We start from the raw sequence: 16453 nt of genomic DNA on the forward strand, positions 1-16453 counted from the left end.
ACACCAGTCACTACTGCTCTCATTATCACAGCGCACATTTTTCAACCACATTATTGCCGGAAATATTAAACCAATAGCCAACACAAAGCAGTGCCGTAGTATAAGCATTATGTTATGTCCATTGTCGAGCTTCGGTTACACCGTGCACGTCTAACGCTTGTTAGGGAATTTATGTTGTTATGCCTTGTGTAGTGATAGAGAAAACACTGAGTACTTGTTTCCGGCAATTACATTTGAATTTTAACTGACATTTATGAAATATGGAAACATATCCCTGACAAGAAAGGAAGATTTTTATTTCACGAGAGGGGAATCCCCACACCCTCCTGCTGGTTAATTTGAACCCTGATATTTATATAGAATGGAAACACCAAGAGCTTATCCTAATGCTAAACGCACCATACGCCATTGTGCTGTGCGTTCTACTGTTTTTATTATTTATGGAAAGGATCACGAGGCTGCCTTTATTTCATGCCAGAGTCGTCTAAATTTACTGTAGATTTACTCTGTTTCATTTGTTTAATACCATAGCCGACTACAGTTACCGTTTACGTTTGAACGATTGAGTTGGCAATCATGGTAAGAAATAAACAACGTAATGTCGATACTGCCTTGCAAATGCCTTGTGGTCGTCACATGTTTACAGTCTGTGAACTGGTGTGACTGTGAAAATTGAGATCGTTGTAATTGTGTTCTGTTGTTCAGTCGTCAGTTCTGTGGCGGTGTTCAAATTATTTTTTTCGGATTGGTAATTAATGTTTAGTTTTTTATATTATTTTGGGTCGTATTGTTTAATTGCGTGAGTAATAAGGTCTTTTTTTATAGGTTAAATTAGTTGTTTGTTTGCAGATGGTTACATTATAGTGCCGGTAAGATCAATTTTATTGTATTTCTTGTTTTTTATAGAGATATTCTGGCAAGTTTGAAAGGGAGGAAACGGTCCTATGAATGTAGCTAGCCGAACGAACTGGGGATATAATTTAACTTGATTTAAAATATGCAACGTTGTTCACGTGATTGTTGTTGCGTGTTATGGATTGAAACCTATTTAATTTGAACTTTTAATGTGCTGATAACACTAGGTTTTTAAGAAGCAAACTCAACGAACTAATTATCCTGTACTGTTGATCTTTAATACGCAATTTATTAACTGCTTTTCTCTCGTATATGGAGGAATTTTCTGGATTCACGGTGACATTATATTTGATAATTATAGTCACATTTTTACACCCTTAATATTGGCGTGACTGAAAATTGTGATTGTCTAATAATGAACAGCAGTCTGTAATTAAAAGAAAAAGAAATGGGACAAGCAGCTTATTGAAGGAGCAATGGGCATTAATGGATCGTAACTCTCATACTGCTGCTCGACCATGTTGAAAGTTCTATTGAGGCTACCATCGTACCGTAATTTATTTCATACAAGCTAATTTATTCCCAAAAAATTGGGTATCTGTAAAGACACATCAGGCAGTTTCGGTTTTAGAGTAATGGTCATTGTAACCAACGGCGATTTTCTATATTATATATATTGTTGGACATAGTATTTAAATAATTATGCAATCAGTGTTCGTACCCATTATTGTTGGCTCTTCATTTTTAGTGTTATGCATTTAATGAGCCCTTGCAAATAATGACAAATTTATTCCATGTTATGGTTGAGCGAGTTGGTTGTGTGTTTTGAGGTTTGTAGCTATTGGCTTACGTTGAGGAAATAGTGGGTTTGAACTCCGCTGTTCGGAGCCCTGAAGATGGTTCTCTATGGTTTCCCATTTTCACATAAGACAAACGCGGTGCCTGCACCGTAATTATTAAGGCAGTGGTCTCTTCCTTCCCAGTCCTAGCCATGTCCTATCATATCGCCGTAAGACCTGTCCGAGTCGATGCGACAAAAGAAATAGCATTCCAGTCTATGACTATCTCCCTTTGGTTATTTAATAGATCTTGCACACACAAAATAGTACATTGTGATATACTTCCAGAAATGCCTACATTGCAATTAGCAAAATGAATGAATTTCAGATAATACATCATGTACGACCTTGCAGAAATAAATTTTTCGTATGGTAATTTCTGCAAGTGTGTTGCATTTACTGTTTGTCCTATGAAAGCAAATTAATTTCAAAGACAGGTCAGAATGGGAGCATATTTTATTTGGGACACTGCAGGGCTAGTCACCTAACATTACCACCAGTAATATTTCTGAAACTAGAAGGAAATTTGAAAAAAAAAAAAAAAAAAAAACCAACTTTCGCAGACAGAACATTAGAGGGGCTCCTAAATTAGTGGTTACAGTTAATTATGGAAGTATTTTCAAATGGAAACCCCATAAAGCAGAAAAAAAAGAGATTAGTAATGTTGTATGTTACATTGTAATATGTTAATTCGCCCCAACCCCCACAAGTAATTGTAATGTAAAGTTGACACTTGAGATACACTCCTCAGCAGTTAAATCATGTGTCTGTTAGGGAAAATGGGATGAAGGAAGAGCAGTGATAATGCAACTTAGTATTATGAACAATTTGTTAAGAAGTTTAACGGTGTATTATATGCACATGCCAACACTGTATTAACTTTTTCCTTGTGAAAATTATATACTGTATGGAATAGGTGCCTTTGTCAGAGAATTGTACATATTCAGTTACACAATTAAATGTTCAAAGTGTAGGGAATTGATAATGCAGCACAGTATGTCTGATTTAATCCTACCTCAGGCTCAGGCCCCGATTTACAAATGGGCGGACTGGGCATTTGCCCAGGGCGCCAGTTTTTGAGGGGCGGCGGCCGGCGGATCGAGTAATTATGGCCTGCGTGAATTACGTCTTAAATTCATTACACTCAAATTACTTTTACATTCCACAAATTAATCCAATTATTTTATTAGATTATATAAAACACTTTAAACTATTCTAACTTTAAAATCTGAATTTAATCTATATATTTAAATTTTATGAAGAAAACGTGTCTTATTTCTAAAATTATTTACTAACATACAAACTATCCAACTGAACCAACGGCTTTTTAAATAAAAATAAAAACAGCCTCATTCTCATTTGGCTCTTATCTTTATTTGGCTTGATAACTTTAATTATGAGAATTAATTGTATTTGCATAATGTGCTGTTTTAAAACTCATAATCTTGAAAACTGTTAATATTTAATTTGTAAACAATTATTTTTTAGAACGAACAGAGGGGCGGGCGGCTAAATATTGTTTGCCCAGGGCGCTAACTACTTGAAATCGGGGCCTGCTCAGGCTGCCTCTATGCAATGTTTCATGTCCTCTATAGTTTTAACTGCTGAGGAGTGTGTCTCAAGTGTCAACTTTGCAATACAATTATTCAGGATTGAATTAACATGTTACATTGTAGCAAACAACATTATCTCCTTTTTTCCTGTTTACAATTGTGCTAAAGATAATAGGGGGTTTCCATTTAAAAATACGTAAATTTGCTTTGAAAGTTATACTTCCGTATATTTTTAAAGTAATAGTTAATTTCATGAGCCTCTCTCCTAACGTTCTGTCTTGTGAAATTGATTTTCAAAACTCCTTGTTTAAGAAATATTGCTGGTGGTAATGTTAGGTGAATCACCAGCAGTTGTGCATTACGTACAAGCTTGCAGGAAAAAATTTCACAATCTTGTGCTAAAACCAATTTCCAGTGGCAGTTTTCTTGTTGGAAATAATCTTTTTGCACTTCTGAAGGGGGGAAAAAAAAAGAAAAAAAATGGATTTGTTGCCTTCTCTCATAAAGAAATCTATAAAATTAATTTTTAAAACAAACTCAATCCGTGACTATAATCCTTTCTGTTGTACTAGTTCTTCTGATGACTTGTCCAAAGTAACTTATTGGATGTTGGTCTGACTGATCCACAGGAGTCTCTTGTCCGGATGCTCTCATTAGTTCGATGTTCAGACCTAGAGACGTGGAGGATGTTCCAGTAACCTACAGTTTCGCCACTATAATTTGAACATAGGCGACCCTGTCGCTATGTTATTGGGTTAAATAGCAATACTCTTCAACTGTTAATTAACAGTGGGAAGCGAGTACCTTGTTTTGCCCAAACTAGACGTTCCTAGGACGATGTTTACTCCTTGTAAAAAAACATAGATTTTTAAGCAAACAGAAACTTGGGACTTTTTTCACAGTAAAATGCTAAAATAACTCTGTAATGGTGAAGCAATTTTGATTTATTCCTGGATTTTTTTCTAACACACTATAGGCCCTATTTTAAATTAGCAAGGATGAAATGTTCCTTGAAAGAAATATTTTGCAGATGGCCAAGTATTTACTGATTATTTTTTTTTTTTTTATTTTTTTTTCCTAGACAAGGGTGGGGTTGTTTGAAATAACTTTAAAATGGAAGCACCTAGCGCACGCAGAACATGTCTCACCTACAGTGCGGATCCCAAGGAGTGCTGCTGTGCAAACCGCAGCGCACTAGATACTTCCATTCATAAGGATATCAAACAATGTGTATCATTTCCCACACCCTTGTCTAGAAAAAAATAAAGCTCAGAAAATGCTTGGCAGTTTGCAAAGTAATTTTTCAAGACACATGTCATCCTTGCTAATATAAAATACCTGTAATAAATCAAAATTTTATCACAGTTATTCAGTAATTTTGCACTTCATGTCAATTTTCATTTGCCTAAAAATCTATCAATCACATTTTCTAGAAGGCGTCATAGAAATGCCTTGTTTGAGGATAACGTTCGTTTCCCATTGTCAGTTAATAGTTGCCTATGTTCAAATCACAGTGTGTCCCTAAACTTTCTGGCAAAATTGTACATCTCAGAGCTCTTGATTTTCTTTCTATCTGCTTGATGAATTGTCCATGTCTCAGCTGCGTTAGTTGTAATGGAAATGATGAAGGAATGGACCTAGCATAATTCATTATTCTTAGGTATACTTAAATCTGTCCTGCCATAGTATGTTCAGCAGTGTGGTGGCTGCCTTGACCATAGCCATTCTCTTCCCGATTTCTTTTGAACATCCTCGTGCATTGGATATCATAGAGCCCAGATGGATGGATTTCTCAGTGACCAGAAAACCAGCTCCCTTCGTCCCATCAGGCTGGTTATGTGTCTGTTGATCACCACCTTTGTCTGCCATTTATAGAGACAGGATCGTGAAAGAGAAGTAAGATTACCTTACATCTGTTCTTTTTTCCTATGTTTAACTAGCTTTCTTTTTATCCTATACTTATTGAATCGAGACTGAAAATCTTTCACGATGGTCTCTCATTGACTGATATTGCCCACCCTCCTGATGAAGCTGGAAAGCAGAAACAAGCTCGTCATGGGCTGAGTAGAAATGGATGTGGAAGAACTGTCATTGATGAGAGAGGCTATCCGATGTGTTTGAAGATGGCAGTGTACGAAGATGTGGAGATTTTTCATGTGTTTTAGTATTTGTACTTGTCTCATCTTTCTGTTGTTCCCTCGTCCCTCACTGAGCTGTCATGCTCATTCTGTTATTCTGTTATGTGTCCATTTTCATGTTTTAGTCGCTCTGTAAATTACAAATAACACCCATGGTATCCCCTGCCTATCATAAGGGGCTCCAGGGGCTCTCAACTTGGGAGTGTGGGTTGACGACCATGGGGCCCTTTAGCTGAGTCCTGGCGTTGCCTCCACTTTTGCCAGGCTCCCCACTTTCATCTATCCTAATCGACGTCTCTTGATGAACTCTTGTTCTTTTCTGACCCCAACACTAGGGAGACTTTCATTTTCATGCCCTTTTGTTCCCATCTTCCTTTTTTGACCGATACCTTCAGTTTTCATAGTGTCTGGTCCCTTGATTTTTTCTCTGAGATTAGTGTTATATAGGAGATATTGCCTAATTGTACTTCCTCTTAAAACAATCACCACCGTCTGTAAATTACTTGATGACACTTGTTTGTTCCTTTCCTAGCCATGTTCTTTGCTAGTCCCTGAGGTTCTCTTTATTGACCTGTAGTTCCTGTGTATTTGTGGCTACAATGAGTGGATCTTTGGTATACCTCAGGTTACTGATCATCTTTCTCCTCCTCAATGAGAATGGCTTCTCCCCACTCCTTGAGCACATTCCTCAGGAATGCTCTGAATAGATGTTATAAAAGAGGGGTGAGAGAATGCAGCCTTGTCTTATATCACCTTCTGTTTTTAAAGTTGCAGGGCTGTGATTGGTGTGGACAACCTTGGTATATCTCTTACAGATTCTACACAAATGTCACTAGATGCTAGGATACTCTCCAACAGAAGGATCTAGAGGGTGTACACCTTGCAAAGTCAAATGCCTTCTAGTAATCTCTGAAACAGAAAGTTCAAGGCCTACAGTTGCTTTAATTTTCATGCCCTTCATGGCCCTTGCTTTTTTTTTTTTTTTTTTTTTAACCTTCATTCTTTGAAGTATCGGATCTCTTCCGTTTCTCCTCTAATTAGTGTTAAGAGAATGGTTGCCAAGTTGTACTTCCTCTTAAAACAGTAACAACAACCACCACCACCACCACCACTCCGTAGTGCCTTTCTCTAGGAAGAAACTGCACTACACCACACCTATTTAAGAGAAAAAGAAGTGTCTGCTCTTAATGCAGGATGTGGAGAAAGATCTTGCATGCATCAGGGATGAGTATCACAGACCTGTAATCTGAGCATTGTCAGAGATTCTTCCTTGTAGATAAGGATGAGGATAGAGTAACACAATCGTCTAGCCACCTATTTCTCTTGGTGGTGTGGCACAGTTGCAGCTTAACCAAATGGTTTCAGTACTTCTGCAATTCTGCCATTGTCCTGGGCAACTTCCATTTACTTAGTTGACTAATGACTCTTTTTCTAGTTGAGACTGCAAGGCAAGAGCTTCTAATTTGTGTGGCATATATAGGGTGTACTTGTTTGGCCTTGGGCATCCTTGGTCAGTTCAGTACTGTCAGTGTTCGTCTGCAGTGCTCTGTGGGTCTGATTTTTTAACACAGTCTTATCATTAATGACCTGGACTTAAGGTTTGTATCTCCTTGTCTGGTATTTCATAATTATGAAGAGTTTATGGGAATTGTTCTGGGTGTCATGGTGCTTAAGATCAGTGCAGTCGTTTTCAGGAAGATATTTTTGCCATGACAGTAGGCTCATTTATTCTGCTGGTGGATCATAAATGCAGCTGATCCTTGCCATCCACATTGCCCAAGTTGTGTTTGATGCATTGCCTTTCTTATATTAGATACGTTTGCAAAATTACCAACTGGTTTGATAGAAGGCAGTTAGGGTTTAGGGAAAGTTATTCCAATGAGGCTCATCTTGTATGATTTCAGCAAGCTATAGCAGATATTGTAGATTCAAGAAATCAAATACAATGTATCTCCATTGGTCCATAGATCAGTTGAGACTACTGATGGAAATGGTAGCAATTGGACTAGACAAAATAGTGATTGAATGAGTGGCTAAATTTGTAGGGGATTACAATTAGAGTATAGGCACCGTGCGTGTCGCTCTAGCGGCCGGGCGGAGAACAACAAGTGAGGCAGACTCCAGACTCGCAGTAGCTGTTCTGAGTGAGCGTGTAGTTACTCCGATGAAAATGGCAGAGAAAAGGAGATCAAGTAAACGCAATTGTTGTGTTGTCGGATGTTCCAATACTTACGCAAATACAGGAAGTGAAGTAAAATTTTATTGTTTTCGAAAACGAGCGATAGAAGTGGACCGAAGGAGGCGATGGATACAAGCAGTTAACCGAACGAAGTAAGTAGGTCTACACATACGTACTGCACATGTTTGCAACAAGTTCAATTGATCCGATTTAATTTCATTTTGGTTTTAATTTTTAGCACTGATGGATCACTTTGGCAACCTACGACTTACTCAAGAATATGTAGTGCACATTTCATCGGAAACAGAAGATCTGGACATCCACTAAGTCCAGCCTATGTTCCGACAATATTTCCGGATGAATACAAGAAGAGGAATGTGTCGCCGGGGCCCAGCTTACAGCGCTTTCATAGACAACTCAAGCGATTGAAAAAGGAAGAATCAGACGGAAAATTTTCGAGTACAGTATGCCCAAGTAACATAACCAAGGATGCATCCGTGGGAACAGAGGCATATGATTTTCATTGTTCAGACTTCATGTTTTCTTGTTCAATACATGAAAACGACGTAAATACACAAACATGTATTCCACTTAATTTCGGTCTGGGAGGGGACATTACGAAACATGATCAAATGTGTGGAACGGAAGACGATCATGCAGATATCAAGGGTTCAGGTTTCCAAGGCTACAATTCCATAAGGAACAATACACAAATGCGTGATTTAACAGGTGTGAACTTCAATGTCTTTGCCTTGCTGCTTGCGTTATTACCAAACTGTAACGTTTCAAAATTATGTAAAGAAACCAGATTACTGATTTTCCTAGTGAAAATGAAAACCGGACTGTCCTATTCTGCTTTGAGAGTGCTGTTCGGTGTTCACAGGACAACAATTTCACGTATTTTTACGACCGTGCTTATGCAACTTACACTGCGTACGAAACATTTCATATTCTGGCCTAGTAAGGAAAGTGTTCAAGAAACAATGCCTTCAGCATTCAAGAGAAATTACGGTAATTGTCGAGTCATTATTGACTGCACGGAATTTAGGGTTGAACAGCCTCCCCAAGTAGATCAGAGAGTGTATTTCTATTCTCAATACAAGGGTTGCTACACTGCAAAAGTTTTAATTGCAATCACGTCTAGTGGTATGATCGCCTTTAATTCTAAATGTTACGGTGGAAGAGCTAGCGACTCATTCATAACAACCGACAGTGGTTTATTAACTTTCCTTCAACCTTGCGATGAGGTCATGGATAAAGGATTTCCTGGCATCAGAACTGACTTATCTGGCCGCGGAGTCGTAATCGTGACACCACCGTTCTTACATGACGGGAGATTAACAGTTGAGGAAGTTGAGAGTACTTAAAATATTGCGAGTGTTAGAATTCAGGTAGAAAGGTGTATTCAAAGAATTAAAATATACAATATATTACAGTAATTGCCAACAGAACTTCTTCCACACGTGGATGACATCGTGCATATGTGTTGCGTGTTAACGAATTTGCAACCTCCAATAATTAAAGAATAGTTTAAGAATTGTTCTACCATAAGTTTGTTTTATATATTCTCTGTTTACATTTTGATCTGTTCAACGTTCAAAAAACAAGAATTGGCAAATAAATACTTAATTATTTTTATCATTATTATTATTAGGGATACCGCTAATGTTTGGCAAGTAATTATTGAAATAGAACTTTGTCATTTTGGTGAGATATTCCTCGACATACTTATTGTCCTGATAAATAGGTATTCTCAACTGTTGTGCTTTGCTATATACATATAGATCACATTTTTCCAAGCCAGTTATGTACATCAGTATTTGTATTTGTGTGTAATACATATGACTTGTCTTTAACTGTATGTTATTTTGCTCGTCAAAGTAAAGATAACGTACTCGCACATTTCCTGACTCATCTACTATTGGTTTATCTTTACACGAAGATGGACACTTAACTTCTAACACTCTGTCAGCTACATTTCCTCTGAGAACTATGCCATCTGGAGACCCACAAATCCAAGGTTGTTTCTTGTGGATTATTAACCCACATCGAATAACACGAACACCAAATGAACTTCCATAGCATTCTATTGCTTCACTTTCCATTTCACTTCCGTAAGAAAGATTGTTCAAAGCAGCTCCCCCAATTGGAGATTCAGTTACAAATGCGGGAGCTAAAGTATCAAAGTTATGTTGCCTAGTTTTGATCCGATGTGCTTTCGTGCTAGCAGGTATTCTTATCTTTCTTTCTTGAAACCACCGAGGGCTTCCTGATTGAGATAGATTATCCAGGGAGATTTTAATTATATGATCTGTATCAACCTGCACTTTGCTGGTAAAAAGATTATCCAGGGAGATTTTAATTATATGATCTGTATCAACCTGCACTTTGCTGGTAAAAAACATTTCGTCACTCACAGTGCGAAAGGTGTATTTGTCTGGCAAGCGCACGTCGTTAGAGACTTGTAAATGTAATAGCTGTGTCACAATTTCCTCACATTCTTCTCTCTCCACATCATTCACTACACTGTCTATCAATGAGATGACCATGGCCCTGCACGATTGTTCGATTTCAGTACTTGCTTCTGCTCGAAGCATTGTACGAAGACTGCAAGGGATGTGTTTTAAAATATTCTCAGTTAATTCGAAGGGGGGAAGAGATGTCCTCAAAGTATTTTTACCGAACAGTTCTTCTACGCGTTTGCCTTTTTTATATTTTTCTGTTGACGTTGTATTCGGGCTCGGTTTTCCCCATTGTTGCGGACGGTCTGTTTTGGAGACAACACTTTCATTCTTTATATAATACACTACCGCAGCCACGTGTTTGCAAGTTCCTCTGGCGCCGGCAGGACAGGAACATTCGCTGGTAGAGACATTACGATTCTGGTCAACCTGAACACAAAATAAAAATGCGTACAACTTAGCAAACATGCATTAAGTAATCCTTACTAAATAAACTTTATAAATTGTTACCTAACTACACCTTGCCTACCTCAAGTTTCACGATATAAGGCGGCAAACTGACAGACGTTTGTCGGATGACTTTTCCTGTGATGTATCCGAAACCATTCAAAATTAACTCTTCAACGCCATTCACGTGGCCACTGACAACAAGGGTTCTTCCTTTATTGCATGATGATTCACTTAGATCCCCGAATTGAATCGCTTTAAACCCGCAACTTGTTCGAATGTCACACATGTTGTACTGAGACTCTCGCACTACACCTCACCTCTTGTTTCAAAACGGGCCACTATGTAGCGCTGGTAGCAGCATTTCGATGTATCTGCACGGTGCCTATAGGAAGCATTATCTGATCAATAAAGCTTTGGTACACTTCCCGCAAAAAAAAAAAAAAAAAAATATGTTAGAGATCCAACCTGGCACTGCTTGGACGACTATCACAATGCACTTAACAGGCCTGTCAATGTTGGAACATTATACACAGCTACTGTACCTAATCACATTTTCCTTGCTGTGTGGCCAGTATGCACCATGGCCATAGAAAAGAGCTTCTTGAAGGGAGTGTAGCCCAACAGTGGCCTCAGTTTCCAGGACAGAGATTGGCTTAGACACGCCTACAAAATGACGAACACGAAAGATAGGTTAGACATCCCTTCATATTAAAAAAATTGACCGATCGCAACCAGTACATGCATGATTGGTTCAACTTGACGTTTTTCTTATTTTCTTCAAATGTGGCAACCCTGTGGCCACACACAATGTGAGCTGTATGAATATTGTCTTTATCCCGGCTGGTGAACAGCAACGAAGAAAGCGGACACATTTCATTGTGCTGTCTCACTTTTAATTCTTCTCTATAAGTAAGAATACTTCTTGGGACAGGCTCATGGGTCCCTGGCATATAGAATAATAAATAAGTTGCAGGGTTGGGAGCGGCTGATAAGACCTCAATGTTATGGGCAGACAATGGTATGATGGTGAAAAGTCAGCTTGTAAGTTTTGCCAAGTGAAGTCCACACATTTTTAATTACTGTGTTACACGAACCTGCTACGATGGCGTAGCAGGGGGAGAGGTGGTACTCCCACGTGGCATGTCCCAGGTGGCGGATAGGGGGGTCCTAACTGACTTGCCGGTGGACTTGAGGGAAATAAAATACCTCTCGTGGACCAAACACCCCCCCCCTGTGGGTGGGGGAGGCAGACGAAGAATTCACCCACGGTATTCCCTGCCTGTCGTGAGAGGCGACTAAAAGGGGCGACCAAGGGATGATCCAATTAGAACCATGAGACTACTTGTAATTAGTACCATCACGCAGGGAACACCATGGGTCGCATTTACTTGCGCGTAATACCACTATGTTAGCGACAGTGTGTGAATCAAGAGGTGGGTCCTACAGTACCTGTGATTTGTACCCCTATATGAGTGACACCATGGGATTAGCGACACCATGGTTCTGCCTTACCTTTGCTCCATTCCTACTATATGAGGAATTCCACAGGGTAGTAAGAGTCCCTGTGGTTAGTCCACTTAGGCGAGGAACGCCATAGGTTTGTGTTGCCTGTAAATAGCGCCGCAATGTGCGAAACACCATAGGTCTGTGTTACATGTGCGCATTACACTACCTGTGAATAGTACCATAATGTGTGGAATACCGCGAGTCTCAGCTACTTTTGATTAGAACCGCAACATTAAATATAGCATGGTTTTACTTTCCTAGCAATAAATACCATTATGAGGGGCCGATGACCTGGATTTTGGACCCGTTTCGACTATAAGCATAATCGATTCAGCATCATGCTATAGAAGCAGTCCCTTGGTCAGTACTACTGTTTTGTGCCAGCTTCTGTGCATGTGAGTCACTATGGGTCGGATCCACTGATCGTTTTAAATTCATATCCATCCATTCATTCTTCGTCCTCATGCTTTCAATTCTGGTCAGTGGAGGGTTTTGGACTTCTAAGTTGCAATTTCATCTCATTTCGTACCATTAGGGACCGATAACCTTGATGTTAGGCCCCTTTAAATGATAAACAACAAACAACCAAGCTCGATAGCTGCAGTCGCTTAAGTGCGGCCAGTATTCGGGAGATAGTGGGTTCGAACCCCACTGTCGGCAGCCCTGAAGATGGTTTTCCGTGGTTTCCCATTTTCACACCAGGCAAATGCTGGTGCTGTACTTTAATTGAGGCCATGGCCGCTCCCTTCCCTTTCCTAACCCTTTCCTGTCCCGTCGCTGCCATAGGACTTATCTGTGTCGGTGCAACGTTAAGCCAATAGCAAAAAAAAAGGAAAAAGACAACAAACATCGTTCAATCATCAGATACTGTGTTGGTGGGGTAGAAGTACCTCATGGGGATCACTGTGAGTAGCTAGTTCAGGTGAAGAAAATAAAAGATCTTAATTGGAGCAATCACATTAACAAGGTTGCAAATAGAGGTTACAGAACTCTTCATATTGTTATGAAGGTATTGAGGGGTTGTGGTAAGGATGTGTAGAAGAGGGCAGGAGTCACTGGTAAGAATCCAATTAGAGCATGATTAGAGCAAGATTACTTGATTTGAGAAGTGGATAAGATCCAGATGAAAGCAGCAGAATTTGTTCTTGGTGATTTCCTACAAAAGCGTAGTATTATGAAAATGTTAGATCTTGGTCTGGAAGGACTTGGCAATAAAGAGAAAAGCTGTTTGTCTAGGCGGTATGTTCCGAGCTGTCAGTAGAGAGATGATATGGAATGACATTAGCAGATGATGTCCATGAACAAGAAGGAATCCACCTGAAGAAATAAGATTGTAAGAAGTTAACCAGTGCTTTTTCAAACACTCTTTTGAGCAGAAGCACGACAGAGACTTAAAAAGACATTTTATCTTTTAAATTAGAAGCTGAACAAATGTTTTAATAGTATTTTAGTTAAGGATAAGTTTTTAATTACAAATTTTAAGGATTCCCCCCTCCAGCTCCCACCCCACCACCATCGTCCTTCCCCCATTAGACAAAGTTTTAAATAAGCATTTCTTGAGAAGAGATCAAGGCTGTTATGAGAACAATATATTGTGTGTACTTTAATCTTTTTGTATCTAAGCATAAGTGAATGTAGTTGTTGACGAAACATGCTGGACTACTACAAATGATTTTATGAAATTGCCAAAGGCAAATAAAGGTATTGATTAGGTGGTTAAACAATTCTTTGATTCGTAGGTTGTCATATCGATACGGATATGAAGTGGATAGTCTGTAATACTGGTAGTATTAAACATTTACATTTGAGAAACGATGGGAAAATAGTGGTTCAGGGAAAGATTGGAGGTTAACTGTGGCTGTACCAGCTTCCTGAAATTAGTTGAAATCTGGTATATCATATTTAACCGTTCTTTTTTTTTTTTTTTTGTATATTTGTCTTTCTTAATTGTCTGCTTTAGATTATGCTAGAAATGTAAACCAGATAAGTTTAGGCCTATTCATGTTATGGATTAATGGAACTCGAAGAGTGTGTTAAGCCTGATGATGTGAGCAACAAATTCAACTGTAGAGCCTAAATGGAATATTATTTTTCTTGTAATACATGTATGTTTATCTTGATGCTGGAAAGTTTTTCTTTTAATATTGTTATTTGCTTGTATCTTTCCCAGAGGAAATGGCAGATGGTGATTCAGCTTTTCCAAATGCAGAAGTAGAGAAAAGGCATTTCAATGAGACTATGTTGTGTGATGTTGCTGTTGAGCAAGATTTCAACAGCATCTCTCCTTCAAAGACATCAGAGGAAAAGGAATTGAATGAAATGGATTCCAATAGAACTACTCCTGCTCTTCATGCTGTTGATTCAGGAGGGAATTATGACACTCCTAATAATGATATGACAAAGTATTGTAAAGATACTGCTAATGCTATAATCCATTCTATTATAAATGGTAAATCTGATCCAGAAAATCAGGAAACTAATGAGTCTAATCTGAGTTTTTCTGGGATTGAATCTAAGTCACCCAGGGCCAACCTGAGTGCTTTAAGCCAACTTTGTGTTTATGACAGTGATTCTGACCATAGTGTGTCAGAACTTTCATTACCTCTGTCGTCGGAAGATGTTGTGGAACTTAGGAATAATTATAATTATCGAACCTCTCAGCCAGTGTTAAGCGATTCTGATGAGGATTCTGAAGATGATTCTGATGACTCTGATGAATATATTGATGATTCCAGCTCAACGACATCCAGTAGCAGTTCATCTACAGCTGTTGCTTCATCAGATGAGTCTGACAGGTTAGTTATTATTGACTGATTGATGAAATGGAGGAAATGAAACCCTACCTAAAGTTTTTCATTTCTGGATGAGGCAGATATGTGCTTGATTTGTGAGATGTGAGGGGTGATTACAGCAACCCAACTGGGCAGACACAGAGTCGTTCATATGCATGATGGGCAGTGCTCTTTCACGTTTTGTTTCACCTCCGTTGTTTAATTACTTCTTTTGCAGCTCTGATGGAATTAGATTTTAAAAACCTTTGGAATCGTCTCATTTTTCTGCCCTTCATTGGTCCTCCTAGTCACCCCAATACCCTTATTCTTCACCATGTTCCAATGTAAAACTGTTCTTTCATTGTTAGTCTTGTGGGTGGTGGCATACTTAAATTGAAGCATCAGTCATTAAAACATGTTTGTGTATATTTTTATATAATTTCAAGAGCAAATAGCTGGTTTTTTACATATCCTGCAGTAGAGTATAGTAGAGTGCAACCTTTGCTGGGCCAAAAAAAATTAAAAAAACTGTCTCATAATGGTTGTAATAATGATGGCAGCATATGGTCAGTTGGTTGCAATTTGCTGTTGAGAGAGCTACCATTCTATCTTAACACTGATATAATTCAGTTATTCACAATATCAGTTAATTGAATTGAATTTTCTTACCTTGGAGAAAAGACTTTCTCACTGATGGAAAAATAAATTTTTTGAGGATAAAACTAACATGTTTTGTTTGCATCTGAAAGAAGTAGCTTTATTTTTAACCCTAGAAGCAAGTTCATCTGTCAAATGCTCTAGTTATTTTCATCAATATACACAGTGAAAATAAAATCATGCCTGTAATCACATAATTAATACTAATAAATGTATATGCCAACAGATAGCTGAAATACTGATCTACATGAAGATGACACAAATAACAGAAAATATTGTTATGATTTCTATCATAAAATACAATTATACATTGTTTGCACAAAGGAAATTGTTGAAATATTTTGCTCAAACAAAAGAATTTCTGATAGATAATCTATTCCTGAAACATGATATTCTGAAACGCACAAGTATGTTCTTGCAAATTCCCCCACAGTTCTCCACTTTTCATTTCAAATGCTAAATAAAACTCAATTTTTGAAACAGATTTTGAGTTCTTTTCACGAATTTCGAACCTACAGCTTATCTTAATTTTCTTGCATCAATTTCTTCTTTCATGTTTTTGATCGAAGTCCTTATAACAAATATCAACAGTTTACGCTTATCCCTTCGCTGGTTTGTTCAGATTGCCCTGCCAATAATAACATAACCTGCACCTACTTGAACATCATTCTGGTTATCAAAATTTCCCATTACTTCCAAGGCTTCTGTTACTTTGCAGTCACTTTCACTACTTTCAGGAATAATTTCCTCGTCGGACTTAACACAATAACCACTGTCTCCATCAGTACTGTCACTAAGATCTTCAAAATTCAAGCGCTTGATTTCAGGGTCGTCAACATAGCGGGCTGCCATCTTGATTCTAAGAATATATGAAAGTACTTTCACTTCTACGACTAAGTAAACTTCCCCAGAACGTTTGTCTTTCAAAGACTTTCAGAAGTAAAGATAAAAGTATAAGTATTCAGCTGGTATCTATATTGATGGCATCTGGTGTCCAATTATAAACCTACAGCGGTTAAACGACAGTCTCTCAGAAAGACGAT

At 38.3% G+C, this 16453-nt stretch overlaps 1 protein-coding gene across 1 annotated transcript in view; it reads left to right on the top strand.

The window, feature by feature from the left end:
• The first annotated feature begins 609 nt into the window (after positions 1 to 609).
• Positions 610 to 16453, top strand: part of LOC136873980 (H/ACA ribonucleoprotein complex non-core subunit NAF1) — a 48241-nt gene continuing 32397 nt past the window's right edge. Inside the window, exons 1-2 of the mRNA XM_067147388.2 lie at positions 610 to 748; positions 14153 to 14777. Of these exons, the coding sequence (XP_067003489.2) occupies positions 14158 to 14777 (620 nt within the window). The 5' untranslated portion in view covers positions 610 to 748; positions 14153 to 14157. The remainder of the gene's footprint in view (positions 749 to 14152; positions 14778 to 16453) is intronic.

This window comes from Anabrus simplex, chromosome 1 (assembly GCF_040414725.1).
Source record: "Anabrus simplex isolate iqAnaSimp1 chromosome 1, ASM4041472v1, whole genome shotgun sequence".
Taxonomy (NCBI): domain Eukaryota; kingdom Metazoa; phylum Arthropoda; class Insecta; order Orthoptera; family Tettigoniidae; genus Anabrus; species Anabrus simplex.